The sequence below is a fragment of the Pinus tabuliformis genome, chromosome 4_2, assembly GCF_031772625.1.
Source record: "Pinus tabuliformis cultivar Carrire ecotype Pingquan chromosome 4_2, CPIR1, whole genome shotgun sequence".
Lineage (NCBI taxonomy): Eukaryota > Viridiplantae > Streptophyta > Pinopsida > Pinales > Pinaceae > Pinus > Pinus tabuliformis.
Genome location: NC_142304.1, coordinates 177,787,367 through 177,808,536, shown reverse-complemented (window position 1 = coordinate 177,808,536; position 21,170 = coordinate 177,787,367). Strand labels below are relative to the sequence as shown.

The 21,170-nt window shown below is 43.8% G+C and overlaps 1 protein-coding gene across 1 annotated transcript; it reads right to left on the bottom strand.

Moving 5' to 3' along the window:
* Positions 1 to 5,628: 5,628 nt before the first annotated feature.
* LOC149168742 (uncharacterized) lies at positions 5,629 to 6,063 on the bottom strand. The gene has a single exon (XM_089424966.1). The coding sequence runs from the start codon at positions 6,061 to 6,063 to the stop codon at positions 5,629 to 5,631; it is 435 nt and encodes a 144-aa protein (XP_089281092.1).
* Between the last annotated feature and the right edge of the window lie 15,107 nt (positions 6,064 to 21,170).

Genomic DNA, 21,170 nt, shown 5'->3' with positions numbered 1-21,170 from the left:
GCAAGCTTGTAATCAAGAACAACTCTCATAATTATGCAAATATGATATCTATATTTTTGAATCTATCATGATAAATGCGAGTCAACCTGTATTCTGACTATAAATTTGCTCATGAATTTTATTCAATAATTAATCAATTCATTTGGTAGTAAGTTATTATTCCTTACTACTAATATATACACGAAAAACATCTATGGAAACAATACACTTCTCAAACTATGATGAATAAGATTTAGACTATCACAAAGGCATTTCTAGCCTAAAGGTAAGTTTTTTTTTAGGAGAATTACCATCCTCTCAAAATATTAAAACCTTTTGTAGGGCTTCTCATACAACTATACATCCAAGCACAAAATTCCTAGTTCCAACAATCTCTTCCATTGCCACATAAAATACAACCATCTTAGGTTTCTAAATCATGCAACAATTCCAATGCATCAAAATGTGATCTTACTCTCCAATTTCTCCCTCACAAATATCACAAGCACATATTCTTGTAAAACAAGAACTCAAATAATCTTTTCATTAATCATAGACCTTTTACTTTAAGTTCAAATAAAACAAAGTTCTCACCATAGAAAATGTTTATCTTTAAGCATGTTATTCTCTTAACAATTTATAAGTTAATCAAATTTAAAGAAAGAAATTTATCAAGTTCATAAAAAATATGAATTTTGACTCTATCACCTAACTAACAATAGTTTAGAGTAGTTCATGAGTTCATTCCTCATAACTTATATAATTAATTTAGTTGAATACAATTCAACCAATATGTAATTGATAAAATCATTAAGGAGACTATTATGGCTTTCCTATACACAACAATATGACATCTTCTTTAAATATGCTAGTCCTAATTTGTCTTAAGAAAATAGAAAAGATATTTTATTAAATTATCACAATAATATTTTTATACATTTTCAAGCATTTGAAAATCAATTTAATTCATCTACCTAAATCACTTACAAAATAATTACAGTACTAGAGGATAGAGTTCACACTTGACTACATATATCAAAATCAGTTATTACAAACATTCTAAACCACCTAATGGTGTTCACTATACCAATCTTAGTATCTTCATTTGTAATAAAAATAAAATAATGGATTTAAATCTCAAGAAAATTCATGTTACGAATGTCTATCCATTTAACTTTGATTACACATAATCAATCCTCCTTAATCATGTCTATGAGATTCCATCAAAGTATTTTGTTCATTCTAACCAGAAGAATTACTTATCTCATACATATATGTTAGTATGGATTCCACACCCATACCTTACGCCATTACTTAGCTCATAGATATATATGCTAGTATGGATTCCACACCCATACATAACTTAAGGAAAACATAACCTTCAAGTGTTCCTTAAAATGGCTTCCATAACTATTAGCTTTGTGGGGCCTGATCCAGGTTCAGTGTTAGTTAGCCAAACAAAACCCTACACTACTAGCCCTTTCGGCATCAGCCTGTGGAGCACTGACCGAAGTCTCACCCGAAGCAATATGGGGGGATGTTGGGACCAAGTTTCCCCACCTTGAGATGGTCGTGATGTTGGTTTATACCCTTTGTTCCTACTTTCGTGCAGGTCACTCAGATTTAGGGCTCTGTCATTCTACCCTTTATTCCACCCTTCAGTACCTCCACGAAGGGGTACAATTGACCTTCGCATAGCCTTAACCTGTGATCCAAGTAATTCTGTGCAGCTATGACAACATATTGTATAAGTTCCCAAGTTCTCTTAGGTGTTTTAATTATCTTACTAATAAATCAAAGTTAGTGTCATGTAAACTGATATTCTTACTTGCGTTCAATTAACCAATACAATCAAATATATTCACGCATTACATAAACATTGTAAATTAAACCCAAAACGAAATATACTTCAAATGTAGTAACAAGAAGTAAATACACAGAATTTGTAGAATACTTCTCTTTATTGATATCTTTAAGTTAATATGGACTCTATCCTCCTTGCGCACACAGCTGCAGGGGTCTGCACACTCAGCTATAGACTTCTACCCTAGGCCTCTGCGCACTTAGCTGCAGAGCCTCTACATACGCTAAGACCTGAAAACATAGTCTTCTCTACCAAAACGCTTCACTTCATTCTTCGTTATCCACTGCTAACTACTTAGAGCTTACTTACTTAGCTCCTTTTTATACAATCCAATGGTCCGTGGACCATGGGTGGATCTTTACAACCGAATTTACATGTTAGAAAATAAGGGCGGACAACCCTTTATGACTCTTGACACCTTTGCGCTCCGTGGCCACAAAATGTGGAGAATTTACAGCTTTATTACAAAATTGTCCCAAAAACATGGGATTTTAGCCCCAAAACTGTCCTTGGGGGAACCTGTTCCCAACAGACCCCCAACACAAACATGGTGACTTTCCCTCGAGTCACTATGCAGGTGCGGAGATCTTAGCGCGAAGACCTCTCAACTCGACATGTATGACAAAAACCTCGACAATGCACTGTGTGGCCGCCTGCTTCACTTTTTCAACCAACTGCTCTGTCGCTAGTCCTAAACTGTCAGCCTGAAGCTTCTGCTGAGTTGCTTGCAGATTAGCAAGATTGCCTTTAATAGAGGCCGTGACCGAATAAGCCACATCCAACCAGGGCTTCAAGCACATCTTCAACACTAACTCTTTGTGTTATGCTGCATCTACCTGTCTTTCAGTGCTTTGGCCTCATACAACTTCTCCAGTCTCTGAGTGATAGTGATGATGCGCGTTGTACATTTTACTTCGTCATAGAACTGCTACAGTTCTCGTTCCTCTGTCTCTAGTCGTTGTACATTAGGGTCCTCATGCAGGCTCATCAGGACCTTGAATGACTATTCAAACAACGGTGTGTAGTCTGCTACTGCACTATCTACCGCTGTTATCAGCGCTATGACAGCGGTTGCGTGTTGCTCCTTTACTTTTGGTGGAGTTGAAGGCTGGGCCTTCAACTGTAAATCTACAATCTATAGGTTCATCTTGTTGGCTTATTGGGCACTGACTCAAGTTCAGAAGAGTTATTAGCCAAAAAAATATTGTAGCTACCGGCCCTTTCGGCAACAACCCGTGGAGCGTTGACTGAGGTCTCACCCAAGGTAGCAGGGGAGGGTGCTGGAACCAGGTTTCCGCACCCTTGGGATCTCTTAATGTGGTTTGGAGGGGTCGAAACTCGTTCTGTGGCCTCACGCTACTCTTGATTATTATTGGCTTTCGTGAAGATCCATGCGGTGTTTCCTTTTTAATGAAATTATTATAGATTTGATCTTTTGATTACAGTCTTTAAGCAACCATTTAACAATAAAACCCAGTGCGCACAATTATAAAAAGATATAAACTCATATAATAGATGCATAAATCAAAACACAATATATCTGCGATACTTCATAAACCACTTATATTTATTGAGATCTTTTGCTAATACAACCAAATCTGCCCTGCGCACTTAGCTACAGGGGTCCACGCACATAGTTATGGACTCTACCAGGCCTCTGCGCATACAGTTGCAAAGCCTCTATCTGCCCACCAACACCCTTGACTCGGATTCACAGATGCGGAAAATACTGTCTTCACAAACCCATAGCACTAAGATCCATAAAAAACAAGAACTACCTTCTACCCTTAGAGCCCTGCTGTATTTATACATTCGCATGGTTCGCGAACCATGGGCAGGCTGACTTACTTCCTATTATTCTATATTATTTCTAGGCAGACAACCCTTTGACTCGACCTATTACATTTTGCGCTCCGCGCATTTCAGAGATTTACAATATTATCATCCTAGCTTGTAGGCTTCAATCCCCAAAACTATTACGCGGGGCCTCTGCTACCCAACAAACCCACAACACAATCATCATGACTCGTCTCGAGTCAGTCGTCAGTGCGACGGTGTGCACTTCCTTGGCTTCGCGGTCCACCATCCCTGTGAGCGACACACTTCGTTCTATTGCTCCCTCTTTGACTCCTACAACTCTTCTTCTCACTCCTGCTCCATTGCATCCACTAATTTGCGCAACCGATGATTCTCATTTTGCTTTGTTCGGTTAACATAGAGAACCCCCTCATAGGATGTTAGCTCTAGCTAGGGTGTTGCATACATGACCTCTTTGTACCAACGCAACCAATTTCCAATTTTGTATCTTCTATACGCACTGTCTATCGCAGCTTGTCTTGCAATTTTGCAAGACAATTGCTGCTATTTGCAAGATCCCAATCTTCAAGTTGCATCAGATACGACTTGTTAACTACAATTCCACCATTTGTCTCCATATTTACAGCCTTTCCCTTAATGTTTATGGTTTGCCGACCAGCCCATGGGTTAGGAAGCAGCATCTGGACTAGTTTTGCTTCGTGTCTACAAATTTTTGGCACATCCCCTACCGTCGATGCTGAACTCTGCATGGTGCCCGCAGCCATCAACTCCATACTAGTCAAAAAGTCCTGCATCTCCATTGGCTGTATCACAACCCTGAGCCTTACTCCTTGAGTGTAGATAATTAATGGTTCCATAGTGGTGGGAAGGCACACTAGCATACTTTTCTCAGAAGTGCAGCTCATTCAATGGATGCCCCTTGTGATTTATAAGCATTTCGAAATTCAAATTCGTTGGTTCCCTCCTTTTCTGGTGCCATAACGTTAAGCCTGTGACAGATCATTCCAGATCTGGCTCGTACCTTGTCTCTTAATTTCCTGCTGCCCGCTCCCTTTTGCCATAACTCAGACATCTTGTCAGGAATAGAGTCAGCAACAGTCACCTCTCTGCTTGTCCACGCAGTAGCCCAGCCCCTTCTGTGCGACTACGAACTCATACCAATTCGGTGCGCCCCCTGATTGTCGCGCAGCTCCCCTGCAAATTGCTTTAATGTCCCGCACTCTCTTCCAAATTCCTGGAGCGATGGGACTGTCTTGCGGTTGGTTAGTCAGGCGGTTGGCCCACCTGTGTAGAGCTTCAGGTGATTTCAATTTACTCTGCCTGGGAAGGGTTCCCCATTTGACTTAGCAAGATGGACCGCACCTCCATCTATGACTTCTCTGACAACATAGGGTCCCAACCAATGCATTCAGAGTTTTCCAGGGAATTTCTTGCACTTGCTGCCATATAGTAATACTAGATCATTTTCTTTGAATGTTCACATCTTGATATGGTGATCATGCCAAGCTTTTTCCCACTACTTCTATACCTGCTGATGGAATCCTTCCAGAAACCATTCCTCTTCAAGTTCTTCCAGTTGGGCGATCCTCTCTTCCAAATCAACGTGGTTTGCCATGCCTATCGTCACTATTATTCACAAACTGGGTACAATGTTTTCCATTGGCATGATGGCTTCCTTTCCATAGACTAACCGGAATGGTGTCTGGCCCGTCAACTTCTTGCACATTGTTCGATATGCCCATAGCATAGTAGGTATGCGCAAATCCCAATCATTCCGTTGCGCATTACATACAATTGTCAACGCAGTCTCCAAGATTTTGTTGAAAGCATCAATGGTCCCGTTTGCTTGCGGATGGTATGGTGTCCTTTTGTTGATGATAGATCTGGAACTCTTCAGTGAGCGCGTTGATGGTCTCATTTAGGAAATGCGTTTTGCGGTCGCTCATTAGAATTTTAGGACATCCAAATCACGTTAACACATTCTCGAACAAGAATTTCACAGCTGTATCGGCCGTGAAATCTTTAACCGGATGTGCTTCCGCCCATTGGGTCAAGTATTCTGTCACTGTGATGATATAGCGCGCCCCCGTTTTTCCAAGAGGTGTGATCGGCCCCACAAAATCGATCGCCCATTTCTCAAATGGTTGCAGTGTCATTTGTAGTTTGAGTGACATTTCAGCCCTCCGCGATGGTTTCCCAGTCCGTTGACATACGTCGTAGGACAGACAGTATGCTTTCGAGTCTTGATGCAAAGTTGGCCACCATAGTCCGGCGTGAAGAATCTTTTGTGCTGTGGTGTGGCCCGCATAATGTCCTCCAGCAACCCTCGCATGTGCTTCGGCCAGGATCTTCCCTCGCTCAAATTCAAGCACATATCTGCATAATATTTGGTCATTGCCCATTTTGTAGAGGTGCCCTACAATAACAGTAAAGTCTGCTGCACGTATCACCAATTCTTTCTTTTGCTGAACGGAATATCCCTGCGGCGCGATTCCTGTGGTTAAGAAGTGGATTATATCCTCAAAGTGCCCATCTGTGACACGTACTGCATAAAGCTATGCATCAAGTAGTCCCTCCTCCAGGTTTGTGGGTTCTTCACCATTCTCAATTCAGGACAGGTGATCTGGGCCCGCGTTTAGACGTCCTGGCTTTACAATGACTTCAAAATCATATTCCTGAAACAATAACAACCATCTACAAATGTGCCCCCCCAACACAGGCTTATTCACTAGGTATTTTAGCGTAGAGTGATTAGTATACATATTAAAGTGTCCTCCGAGTAGGTAGTGGCAGTATTTCTGGAGTGCGTATACCATTGCCAATCCCTCACGCTCAATAGTGGAGTAGTTCTTCTCAGCTTTGGACAATCGTCGACTTGCGAACGTGATCGAGTGATCAATTCCTTCCGCTCCTTCCTGTGTGAGTACCACTCCTAGTGCGATACATGACGCGTCAACATGCATGTGAAATTCAATGTCCCATTTTGGAAAGACCAATATAGGAGCTGATGCCATCTTTTCCTTGAGCATTTCCAGACTTTTGTTACATTCCTCATTCCAGCAATAAGTAGCGTCCTTCTTCAACAACTGTTCCATTGGTGCCGTGATCTGCACGTAGCTCTTGATGAACTTTCGATAGTAACCAGTGTGTCCCAACGTGGCATGCAGCTGCTTGACACTTTGCGGCGCTTGCAGATTGAGTATGACAACAATCTTTTCCGGGTCTACCATCAGGCCTTGCTTGCAGACCACATGGCCGAGCAAGTTCCCGAAGGGGATGAGGAAAGTACACTTCTTTATATTTAGCACAATCTGGTGTCGTCGGCAAGTATCCAACATTAACTGTAAGCTTGCGGTATGTTTCTTAACCAGCCCAAATACGGTCCAATCATCAAGATATACCTTTAAGAACTTGTGTATAAAATCCTTGAATGCAGCTACCACAACGCATGAGAATATTGCCAGTGCATTCTTTAGTCCAAAGGGCATCATCATATACTAAAAACAACCCCATTTGATATCGAACATTGTTTTACTTCTATCCTCCGGTGCAATCTTGATCTGGTGGTACCTTGAGAAACCGTCCATAAAGGAGTAGTCTTCTTGTCCCCCAACATTTTCCAGGACTTCATCTGTAAATAGCGTTGGGAATGGATCATTAACACATGCATCATTGAGCTTCTTGAGATCTACATAGATGCGAATTTATCCCTTCTGTTTTTTCTCCTGTACAACCATAGGAATTACCCAGTTGGATTCCTCTATTGGTTCGATTATTCCTGTTGTAAGCATTTTATCCAATTCTTCGCAGACCTTTGCTTTATATTTTGGATTCAACTGATAGGGTCACTACTTGACTGGCTTCGTATCCGGCTTCGACGTTATCTTCATCATCACCAGGTCGCCGAGGATTCCTTCTAGATCCGTGATTTTGGTCGAGAATAAATCCTGATGTTCACGAAGTAACTCGACAACCTTTTCCACTGTTGCATCATCCAAATAGTCCCCAAGTGTTGCATACTTTGGTTCCTCCTCTGTGCCAATGTTTTCAGTGGTGCGGTGATGTCGGGGTCCTCGATTGCTGGTCCGCACACCTCGCGAATCCCCTCTGTTTCTAGAATATTGATGTTTCTGGGATCATCCTCATCATCTTCAATTTGTACATTGTAACATTCAAGGGCCCGGCTCAGCTGGTGCGACTAGTCTGGCTGCACTATTTCTTCCGGTTCCAATGGTACTTTGAAAATGGCAGCCTTTACTACTTGCAACACATCGTCAATAGTTTCCATCAATTGGTCCTCAAATAAGAATATTAATAAAAATCCTTCGCGCAATATATCCCATTCGCCTGTACCATGTCGGAGCTCAGTTTCAGTGTACCAGTTCCTTGGAATGACATCCAGGGTATGATAAAATAAGTGTACCCACTCGAATTGAGGCTCTTCTCCATAGGCTTGGACCCATTTGGTAAGGTGCATCGGCAGGTCATCACGTTCATCGTATTTCTCAATTATTCGTAATTCTGGCTTCCCAAATATTATTTGCATCATGCGTTTGCAACCACGCCAATCTTCGAAGGTCCCTTCATGTGTACCCCACAAATGCACAGGCGTCGTGCGTAATTCCCATTTCAACGCATCAAACCGTTGGCACTCTGGTACCGTGCTTTCAAACTTGGTCAGGAATTCATCTACTCCTGTTAGCCCATCATACATCGGAAGTTCGCGATCCTGAGCTTTGACGCAATATAGCGATCTAGTCATCATATTGCAGTTTAACGTGGTTACTTCATTCAACTGATTATGCCACTGCTCATTTTCCTCATCTGAATCTTCGGTGTAGGACTCTGCATGGCCCCACGATATTCTTCCTTCCGCGTTCAGATTGACCCAATCTTGATTTCGTGCAGTAATCTTGTAGATGCAATCTAGTTCATCATCACTTCCTTCGTTTCGCATGGGTTTAGTGTAACGTGGTCCTTCAGCTGGGTCTAGTGGAATGACTTCTTCTCAAATATCATTTTTTGCTTCTTTAAATTAATAACCCCATTCATATTGGTGGCCTAGTCGATCCCTAATGACACAGGGTAAGGGCTGCTTTCATCCACGATTTCTATTACCTCAAAGTTTGTTCGGGTGCTCGCACCTTCTATATCTACTGTAATTCCTTACAATCTTCCCATGGGTAGGATTTTCTGTTGGTTCGCCATTTGCAATTGAATAGGAGACCATTGTAGTGTGGGGTTTCCCATGCGCTCCCAAGTTTGTTTAGCTAGTACATTTGCATCTGAGCCCAAGTCCAGAATGATTTGATCAATCTCATAGTCGCCAATCTATGCCGTTAATCGCATTTCCCACCCAGTACGCGAAGCATGTTTTCCCAATTTTCGAACCACGCGAGGTTCACCTGACCCTGCGCACCTAGTTATCAACTCTTGTAATCCTTTCACCACCCTGTTGTCGCAAAGCAATTTCATGCATGTCTCTAAAAGGGTAGTTAGCATCGAGGGATCTATTTCTGGCTCGGGTTGATCCTTACTACCTGGGGTAGAGACCTTTGCGAAGCTCTTCCTAGCTTCCAGATCTATCTCCTTGCGAACCCTGTCATCGTCCTTGGTTACTTTCCTCTTATCCTCCCCTGTAGTTGTGCCACTTCTGAGCACCATGTTTACGTTGGGATCTTCCTTGCATGGTTCGGCCCTCATCATTTGGACATTCTGCATTGTTGTAGGTTGCGCATCCCTATTCTCACATATGTGTGCTATCCACATGGTCCAATCTATCATTTCATGATCAAACTACTCGCAGTAAGGGCTCGATATTCTGGTCGAGTTGGTACAGTCTCGCGCGTAGTGTCCTAGTCCTCCGCAGTTGTAACAGATTAGTTGCCCACGACCCCTTCCTTGCCCCTTCCCCATCCTCGTCCATGTCCCTAGAACCTACCACGTGCTATCACCGCGGCTAGATCCTGACCCCATGCTTCAGTCTGCATTCTATAGGCAGGTGACCAGTCCATCAATACTTGATAACTATGATAGTCTTGCTCCTTGTGGCCCACTGATATGAAAAAGTTGCAAAATAACTGCTGGGGGGTCTGGTTAAATTTTGTTAGTAGATAGTTATTTTTGTTGTGCTCTCCTCCCACCTGATAGATTGCGCACTAGAGCGAGGGTGCTGTGCTTGGCCTTGCTTGTGCCTCTGTTCGCAACGACATTGGTTCCCCCAGTTTCAAGTAGTTTGTGAATATCAAAGAATGATCCTTATCATGGCCCTGGCCTTTACACTTTACACACCAAACCTCCTCACGCACTTTTGGCCTAAGCGCCTTCTCCTATTTTAGACTCTGCATTTTTGTATTTGCACATGGATTTGCTGAACTCCCAACCTTGGATCCTGTATTGGAGTTTCATGCAACCTCATCGCTGTCTCCTACGCTTCAGCTTGGGTTGAGATCTTTTGCTGTGACAGTTCTGTCCTCAGATGTGGTGTCAATGATGCCACAAACCACGTGCAGTGTTTCACATCCATCAATGTCATGTTAGCCTCGCGGATTGTACCCTTCAATCTCTGATCCAGATCCCACGGGGTTTTGCCAGGTAGCATCGCGATATCTTTGAACTCGATGATCTGCTGCGTCTCTGATTTCGGCTGGCTAAATTCTTTTTTCAATTCAGCCTGGATCTCCGTTGTTCCTGCATTCGAGTGATCGCTTGAGTACTTTATATACCATGTCAGCGTGCGGTCCTGTAGTGTGCTAACCAGGGTAACCTTTTTGATGTTATCGTCTGTAACTTCGTGCCCTTCCCATACTGCCCTTACCAGGAACCAAAATTGTTCTGGATCTTCACTTCCTGCTCCTTTGAATACTAGAAACTAGATCACGCTTGTCATGTTTAACCTCTGTTTTGCGCGTCGGTGTGCTAGGACCTACTATGAACTCGTACCGCTCTTGATCCAATCAATCCTTAAGCTTTTTCTTCATACGGTTCCAGCGTTCCGACATCAAATATCCCTTAGGTAGATCCTGGTCTCAACAACGAAACCATTTGTTGTCTTATTGGGCCCTGACCCAAGTTCAGAAGAGTTATTAGCCAAACAATCCCATAGCTACCGGCTCTTTCGGCAATAGCCCCCGAGTGCGGACTGAGGTCTCACCCGAGGTAGCAGGGGAGGGTGCTGGAACTAGGTTTCTGCACCCTTGGGATGTCTTGATGTGGTCTGGAGGGATCGTGACCTATTTTGTGGCCTCGTGCCACTCTTGACTATTATCAGCTTTTGTGAAGATCCGTGCAGTTTTTCCTTTTTAATGAAATTATTATAGATTTGATCTTCTGATTACAGTCTTTAAGCAACCATTTAATAATAAAACCCAGTGCACACAATTATAAAAAGATATAAGCTCATATAACAAATGCATAAATCAGAACATAATAGATCTGCGATACTTCAGAAACCACTTGTCTTTATTGATATCTTTTGCCAATACAACCATATCTGCCCTGCGCACTCAGCTGCAAGGGTCCGCACACAAAGATGCGGACTCTACCAGGCCTCTGTGCACACAAATACAAAGCCTCTATCTACCCACAAACACCCTTGACTCGGACTCACAGAAATATTGTCTTCACAAACCCATAGCACTAAGATCCATAAAAAACAAGAACTACCTTCTACCCTTAGAGCCCCGCTCTATTTATACATTCCCATGGTCCGTGAACCATGGGTAGGCCTACTTACTTCCTATTATTTTATATTATTTCTAGGTGGACAACCCTTTGACTCGACCTATTACATTTCGTGCTCTGCGCATTTCGAAGATTTACAATATTATCATCGTAACTTGTAGGTTTTAAGCCCCAAAACTATTACGCGGGGCCTCCGCTACCCAACACATCTCTAGATGGACCTTATCCAACTCTGTGCGAGCATCGCACACCCTTGTAGTAAGCGAATGTGCACCTTGACCAGTTCTTCCTTGGGAATGGCCAACTCTGGGACCATTCAGCATGCCTCCTCCACGACCTTAACTATGTGTTTGTTACGGTCGGTTACGGCGGCGATAGAAGAGTCTTGCTATAGGGCCAGCTGCACATTATTGATCTATTGTTCACTGACTACCTACACAGTGTGGTGTTCGTCGGACCTCAGCTCCGGGATCACTCCATCCTATAATAGGTGGAGCGCCTTGCTAGGGAGCACTACCAAGTTCAAACCCACTCCCTTGAGGGCACTGACAGTGGGTCTGTCAGCTTCATTTTCTATGGTTAGTGCTCCATCTGGTAGCACTATCGCTCGAGAGACCATTACACGCAGCATCTCGACAACTTCTGAAGTATCGATAGAGAGGCTGGTGGACACCGTGATAACCTGTAATGCGTGGGTCTACAGCTCCTATAGACCCATCTCGATGGCCCCCAATAGTATCCTTTTTTGTTGCTTGAACTGTTGTAGCGCCTCCGTGGTGACATCCCGCACCATGTCTCCAATGTCATGCAAATATCCTTCTGTGAGGGTGATTGGGTCCAGCGACGCCTTACTGGTCTTGAATTTCTTCCTCGACCCCACATTTTCTTATTCCCTTGGATGCGAAGCGGCCCGATGTCATCTGCGGGTCTACTCCATGCTGCTTTATTTGCTCGTCCACTTCTTCCTCTGTTTCGGGCAAAGGCGACCTCGCACCTTTGTGAGAGCCACACTTTGTTTCACTTGTCTGATTTTCCATCTGCTATGCGGTATCGTGCTCTGCTAGGGCCTTGTTAGTGGCCTCCTTCCTCTTCTCATCCAACTGTGTCATCTTGAGCTTGGCCTCCTCCTTTTTGCGTTGCGCGCAGAGTTGCTCGACCCCACTGCCAAGTCTGATGTAGTGCACCACTCTATCAGCTAGTGATCAAGTATTGCATCAATCGCGTCATCCGTTGCCAAGTAAGGCAAGTCATACCATGTCTGTTTAGGGTCCTTCCGTTCCCTGATTGATACGCGGTGAAAGTCTGCCCTGAACTCTGCGTACCCCTACAGTTTGTCAAACATAGTAGGAAACAATCGCAGTTTGCAATTGATAGTCATGCAGATGTTCATTTCCATCAAGATCCAAAAGATCTTGCTATCCATGATGCATTGATCATCCTTGGTCACCCACAACGAAGCATACTTCGCTGCTTTTGGTAGGTCTGGCACGACTGAGGGGAATTGATTACCTTTCGGCAGTTCCCAGGCTGCCAGCACAATAGACAGCAAGAGCCACGCATAATGGAATGTCTTGCTGAGATCATGTGCCTTGCGGCAGTTCGCAAGGAACTCACCGCAGAGATAATATGCCCAATTAAACTAGAATCCTTCGATGCATTGGGATGCAAGAGCAAAGACTGGTGCTGACACTACATTTGCGTGACACTTCCTCATAATCTTTCCTGCCAAAATCTACGTGGCCACCTTGATTGCAGGGTCACAGATACTCGAGATGGCATAGTTGCGTGGCTTCTTTACGAGCTTGAATTTCTCCTTCATGGCCTCAACAAGGGCCTGCTCGCCACCTTTTCCGCTAAAAATCATGGCCGACTTTTCCCCTGTGTAGGGAAGCTGCGTGATCCTATGGATAATTTGTCAGTGATGGGTATTGGCTCCTCCAACCATACACCCATTGTGCACCAAGCATAGGAGTTTCTTGATTACCAATACTGTAATGGGGGTGCGGTTTTAGTGTGGCACCCATATCAAGTTGAGCAGACCTAGCTTGTCTACTCCTCTGAGCCACTTCTGTGGTTCCAATGTAGTCATCCCAGTGGTTGTGTCAATAATGTGATGCATTAGCTGCTTTGTCGCCAAGTGCGAGAACTTTTCATGGTCAAATAAGTCCCAATCTTCTAGTTTTAATAGAGGAACCCACCCCAATTGTGGTCCTTCAAAGAAAATTTCATCCGGCAGTAGAGGTGTGTGCAAGGTGACCTTGCTTTTGTCAATGTCCTTCGGCACTTTGGTCTTGCCCTTGCATAGAGGGACATATTCGAGAAACTTCATGATAGGTTTAGAACCCTTGAATTCAACTTCCTCCACTTCTACCCCCAAGTCCTCATCATCCATAGGGACATCCTCAATTTCTTCCTCCTCCGTCTCCATGTTAATGGTTTTTCCCTTTTCCTATGCGGTGGGCTTGTCCTTCTGTGGGTTTCGTATAGGAAACGCACGCACCGGTATCCTAGCCTACTTTCCCTTCTTATCCTTTACACTTTCCTTGGTTGGGGTTAGCTTCGGTCCAGGCATCTGTGGTGTTTTGGAACTTCAGTTAATATCTCTGCAACCTTTAGAGAAACTCCCTCTGCTTCCCTAACAACCTCTTGCACAGTCCCCTCGGTTGTCACTACTTCAGTGCTCGTAGCTTCTGTGGGCATCGACACGATGCTATGCAACAACTCCTGTGTCTCCTTTGGCAATGTCTCAAATACTGAACTTGCTAGCAAAGGTTCAATGTTTTCACGGTTCATGTGCATCTAAGAGCTCAACAACTCAATTCTCAAAATTCCAAGTGTTTTTTGCTGGGAAGCCACCTGTAATTTATAGGCACTTTCAAGTTCAAATCTGATAGTTCCCCCTACATTTGGTTCATTAATGCCGGATTGGCGGCAGATTTCCAAGGATCTTACCCATAAAGATTGTCTTAAATGATAGTCTCCCACTCCATTTGGCTGCATTCCTACCATCAAATCATGAACAGTGACTTTAATGGTCACTTTCCAGCTGATTTGCGCAATTTCTCCCTGGGTAGTGCAACTCTCTTCACGCTTTCATGAATCATGTCACATTTCCTTGTCCTACACAATCCTCCAATCGCACAGTTCCCTAACTCGGGCAGTGTAGTTTATAGTCTCACGCCTCCTTTTAGCTGCCTGGAGCACTAAGACTATGCTACCCTCATATAGTCACTTGGCTGGATCACCAGTGTATGGCTTCAATCGGCTGCCATTCACCTTTCCTAGGAAGGGACCTACATTAAATTTAACCAAATTAACTGCTCCACCATCGGTAATCTCCTTAATTACATAGGGCCCTAACCAGTGCATTCTGAATTTCCCTGGAAATTTATCAAACTTACTGTCATATAACAAAACCAGATCATTTACGTTAAAGTTACACAACTTAATGTGCCGATCATGCCATGCTTTTTTGCGCTGCTTTTGGACTTGTTGGTGAAATCCAACTAGAAATCTCTCTTCCTCAAGCTCACCAAGCTGCACGAGCCTCTCTTCCAGGGCTACGCAATCCATCATACTCATGAGTGCCACTATGTGTAGACTAGGCACAATGTATTCCATGGGCATCACTACTTCAACACCATATACAAACCTAAAGGGTGTCTATCAAGTCAAATTTTTGTATGTCGTCTGATAGGCCCATAGTACTACAGGTATGCGTAGGTCCGAATCACTTTGCTGAGCAATGAAAAACTTTGTTAAAGCATTTTCCAGAACCTTATTAAATGTTTCCACCATGTTGTTAGCCCATGGGTGACAAGGCGTGATTTTCTAGTGATATACCTGAAATTCCTTTGTCAGTGCAATGATTGTCTCGTTCAGAAAGTGCACACCACGATCACTCATCAAAATATTTGGACACTCAAATTGCGTCAGTACATACTCAAAGAGGAACTTTGCAGCAGTTGTGCCTGTGAAATCTTTCACCGGATGTGCCTCCTCCCATCGAGTCAAATACTCAATCGCAGTGATAATGTACCACGCTCTCGTCTTCTTTCCTTGGGGCTGAATGAGTCCCACAAAATGTATCACCCATTTCCCAAAAGGTTGTAATGTCATTTGTGGGTTCAGAGGTAGCTCATCTCTCTGTGATGGCCTGCCAGTCCTTTGACACACATCACACGCCTTGCAGTAAGCTTTTGAATCCTGATGGAGGGTTGTTCACCACAACCCTACGCGTAGAATCTTCTGTGCAGTTTCTCTTCCTGCATAATGGCCTCCCACGATGCCCCCATGAACTTCCATGAGGATATTTCTCCTTCCAAACTCAGGTACATATCGTCGTAATACTTCATCAGACCCCATTTTGTACAGATGTCCGACAATGACAAAAAAGTCTTCCGCACGTAACACTAGCTCCTTCTACTTGACGGTGTAGCCTTTTGGGGTGGTTCCTGTCGTTAGGGAGTGTATGATGTCTTCAAAGTGACCATCCACAATGTGCACTACAAATATCTATGCATCAGGCAATCCCTCCTCCAAATTAGTGGGCTCTTCCCCTGTTTCGATGTGCGACAAATGGTCTGGTCCCATGTTCAATCATCCAGGCTTCACAATAACTTCAAAATCATACTCTTGGAACAATAAAAACCACCTACATATTCACCCCCTAACACAAGCTTATTGATCAGGTATTTCAACGTAGAATGATCTGTATACATCTTAAAATGTACCCCCAACAAATAGTGTCTAAACTTCTGGAGCGCATATACCATGGCTAACCCTTCGCGCTTGGTGGTGGAGTAGTTCTTCTCAACCTTGGATAACCTCCTGCTTGCGAATGCTATAGGATGGTCCAATTCTCCTATGCCAACCTATGTTAGTACTGCTCCCAGTGCTATACATGACGCGTCTACATGTACATGAAACTCCTTATTCCAATTCAGAAAGACTAAAATTGGCACAATGACCATTTTTCCTTTCAATACATCCAATCTCTTCTCACAGTCCTCATTCCAATAGAACGTGACATCATTTTTCAACAACTTCTCCATAGGCGCGGTGATCTGGGCATAGCCCTTGATAAACTTCCTGTAATACCCAACATATCCTAAGGTTGCGCATAGCTATTTTACACTCCTCGTCGCCTCCAAGTTAAGTACCACTGTGATCTTCACGGGATCTACCATCAGTCCCTGTCTATAAACCACATGACCCAGAAGAGTCCCAAAAGGAACATAAAATAGGAATTTCTTCAGATTGAGTGCAATATGGTACCTTCGACAAGTATCTAGCATCAGGCACAAACTTTCCACATGGCGTTTTACCAAACCAAACACATTCCAATCATCAAAGTACACCTCCAGAAACTTATGAATAAATTCGTTGAACACAACAATGACTACGCATGAAAAAATTGCAGGTGCATTCTTCAATCCGAAAGGCATTACAGTGTACTGAAAACATCCCCACTCAGTTGCAAAGGTCATCTTGCTTCTATCTTCAGGTGTGATGTTAATCTGATGGTACCCAGAGAACCCATCAGTGAAGGACTACGCTTCTTGGCCACCTACAATATCCAATACCTCACCAGTGAACACAGTCGGGAAGGGATCATGTACGCAAGCGTCATTCAACTTCTTGAGATCTTCACATATCCTTATTTCATCCTTCTGTTTCTTTTCTTGTACCACCATTGGGTTCACCCAATGAGATTCTTCTATGGGCTCAATGATGCTTATTGTGAGCATCTTGTTTAGCTCTAAGCGAATTCCTTATACTTCGAATTGAGACAGTAAGGTCTTTGCTTAACCAGCTTCGCATCGGGTTTTAACGCGATCTTCATAATGCCCAGGTCTCCTATTATCCCCTTTAGTTCTATAAACTTGGTAGGGAACAAATCTTGGTATTCACGGAGCAATTCGGTGACCTTATCTACCATCGTGTCATCCTAGTAATCTATAATATTCACTAATTTGGGCTTTGCCTCCTTACCAATATTTACCTGTTTCGTTTTCAGTGGCGTAGTTATATCAGGATTCTCAATCTTCAGTCCCTCAACCTCGCGGTGACCCTCGGTTTCAAGGATATTAATCTTTCGAGGATCCTCATCTTCTTCTTTAGCAGTCACGTTATAGCATTCTAGCATGTGGCTTAGTGATCTGGATTTTAAACAGGAACACAAAAAATTATAGAGATAACAATATGCATAAAGATGCAGCGGAAATAATACTTCATTTCATTAATGGAAAATACTGAAATATGTTTACAACCAGAAATGGAAATAAACTAGCTAGGGCGATGGTAGCTTATCTCTGAGAAGAGATGTGGTGGTTACATGCCTTTGAACTATGTTACAATGAGGCTCGAAGGCCTATTTATTGTTGAGAAACAATGGAAAACCCCTCACATCCCAAAACCTAACCCTAGAAGATGAAACGCCAAATTGTGGGTTCCGTTTGGGTAAATTGGTACATCAATTTCCCGGGGTCGTAACTTTGGCATACGATCTCCGTTTGACGCGTACAATAGCTCGTTAGAAAGATCTATCTAAGCACTATCACTTTGGGAAGGGCAACATCGATCCATCAACCCATGTTTCCCCCATATTTCCCAAAAAGCGTCGCTTAGGGCCTCAAAACGGCTCCGAAAGTTCAGGACCCGAAAAAACTGCTAAAAATAGTAAATTGTGCTACAATTACGGAACTGAAAAACTGAAAAAGACAGTTGCGGGGGTCCAAATGGGATATGTGGGTGGCCACCAACATCCACCTGGATCATTCCTCCCCCCTTGGGAAGCAATGGTCCCCATTGCGTTGAGTTCCTCCATCTGCTGAACTTGTCCTGCAATCTCTGATGTGTCCAGTAATGGTGGGAAGCATGGTCGACGATGGTCCACATTGAACACTTGGTGCAGGCGAAGGAATGGAGGAATGATGTGCTCCAAAGAATTGTTCCCCATAGCCTTGGTAGTGCTGTAAGGACCATGACGGAGTGGTCTGAGCTTCTGATGGGTTCTAGTAAGGCGTTCTTTCTATCAATGTAACCAGAATTTGTTGCCCACCTGAAACTTGTGTGGTACCCCTGTGGGTGAGGAGAAGTTGTTACTCTGTTCTATCATGACCGTATCCCTTTGTTGTTTCTACTGTGTGGAGGAACTCGTTGCGGGGGTCATGGATGTAGCAACGATCTTCCCCTTACTTTGGGAGCGAACCAGACAGAAAATGAATTTCCTAGTCTGGGAGATGAGCTTGTTGCCTTTCTTGGCAGTGATAAAAGAGGTGGTGGTAGGTGGGGCTACCTCCGGTATCCTGTATAATGAATTATCCAAAGAAATAATGACAGCGCGAGGCCTTGACTCATACAAAACATGTCGCCTCCACAAGTATGGCTATCCTAATAATACATCACAAACATCCAGAGGTGTAACATCACACAATACCTCATCTGTGAAGGGTTTGATGTTGTAGGGAAGGCGGCACTGCTGGCGAAATTTGAGATCTCGTCCTTCATGAAGCCACCTGATACTGTACGGCTGCAAGTGTGGTGTAGTCGGTAGGCCCAACCACTTCACGACCTCTACTGAAATGAGGTTCTTTTGGCTGCCACTGTCAACAATGAATTGCAACGGCGAACCCTTCACCCACATTTGTGAGTGGGAAAGGCGCTCCCCCTCCTCTGGGTCTTCAGGCTCATTCTTCTGGATCTTGGCGATGGCAACAGTGGCGCTGGGCTCCACATCAATGATCTGCTTCCCTTTGCCATTCCCCTTGTCGAGTTTTGGCTCAGGGTCAGAACATGCATCTGATTCAGAAGCCTTCAACTCGGCCACTAGCGACTGCTTGGTCCGACACTCACTTGTGTTATGAGTGGGACTCTTGTGGAACTCACACCACTTTCCTGTGTCCTTCTTCGGCTTCGTGGTGTTGTTCTTTTCTTGCAGCTTCGATGGGTTGTCTTGGGTCACCCCACCTTGGCTTTGTCCTTTGGGCTTCGGATTTGCAGATCCAAAGTCTCGCTTCTTCTGTTTGAACTTTTGCTCGATTTTGACAGCATATCGGTATGCTGTGCCGAGTGAGGAGATGTTCAAGAACTCCATCTCTTCCTGGATGTATCTGTGTAGGCAGCCACGGTATTTGAGTACTAGATGCAGTTCAGAATATTTGATACCCAACTATGTGCAAAGGGTATGAAAAATGTTTGTGAACTCTGACACATATTGGTCTCGTCCCTGCCGCAGTGTGGTCCATTTGGTGTATTTGTACTCATAGCATTTGACAGGGTAGTATTGCTCCTTGATGGCATCCCGGAAGTCATTCCAAGTGGGTGCGGCTGAAAATAGTGAGCCTGTACTTTCATCCTTCTACTCGCAGTAGGTTTCCCACCAGTCCTTGACGTGGGGGGTTGCTTTGAGAAGAGTGAAAACAATCTTTTCCTGATTCGAAAATTCATGAACAGAAAAATATCCTTCTAGAAGATTTAACCATTTATCTATGGCATCCGCATCTATTTGACCCTCAAAGATGGGGATTTCAAAATTAACTTGTACCTTAAACGGTGTAGCGTTTCCAGAGTAGCTACTGGAAGCCGATGCATCTCTTTTGGGTAGCCATTGAAGGATCTAGGCAAAGCTGTCCATCATCACGTTCCGTTGTCGCTCGAGGGCTTCTTCGAGCAAGATTTTGATAGGATCTCTTGCCCCCTCGTCTTTCTTCCCATCCGCCATGGGAGGCCGTCGGGATTTGCGAGGCTGTTCCTGCAAGGGTTCGACCAGTTCAAGCCCTTACTCCTTATATCCCGACCTCATTGGGGACATGCAAAGAAAAACAGAGAAAAAGCAGATTGCTCTGATACCAATGATCTGGATTTTAAATAGGAACGCAACAAATTATAGAGATAACATTATACACAAAGATGCAGCGGAAATAATACTTCATTTCATTAATGGAAAATACTGAAATATGTTTACAACCATAAATAGAAATAAACCGGCTAGGGCGATGGTAGCTTATCTCTGAGAAGAGATGTGGTGGCTACATGCCTCTGAACAGTCTTACAATGCGGCTCAAAGGCCTATTTATTGTTGAGAAACAATGGAAAACCCCTCACATCCCAAAACCTAACCCTAGAAGATGAAACACCAAATTGTGGGTCCCGTTTGGGTAAATTGGTACATCAATTTCTCGGGGTCGTAACTTTGGCATACGATCTCCATTTGACGCGTACAATAGCTCGTTAGAAAGATCTATCCGAGCACTATCACTTTGGGAAGAGAAACATTGGTCTATGGACCCATGTTGCCCCCAGATTTCCCCAAAAAAACGTCGTTTAGGGCCTCAAAACGGCTCTGGAAGTTCAGGACCCAGAAAAACTGCTAAAAATAGTAAATTGTGCTACAATTACGGAACTGAAAAACTGAAAGAGACAGTTGTGGGGGTCCAAATGGGATTGGTGGGTGGCCACCAACATCCACCTGGATCACTTAACTAGTAGTCTAATCGAGTTGAATCATATCCAAAGGATCCTATGGTATCCTAAAGATTGCTGCTTTAACTTCTTATAGCACTTCGTCAATACAGTCAAACCCATATTCAAAGCTGAACATCATTATGAATCCTCCACGCAAAATATCCCATTCACCTATGCTAGGGCAGAGCTCTGTATCCAATTACCAGTTCATCGGGATGACATCCAGGGTATGATAGAGAAAGTACACCCATTTAGGTTGGGGATTCGCTCCATAAGCCTTAGCCCATTTAGCCAAGTGTGCGCACGGGTCATCCTTCTCGTCATATTTTTTTGTCATTCGTACCTTCAGCTTCCCAAA

Coding starts and splice junctions, on each gene's coding strand:
- LOC149168742 (XM_089424966.1), bottom strand. CDS start 6,063: ATGGGCAATGACCAAATATTATGCAGATATGTGCTTGAATTTGAGCGA.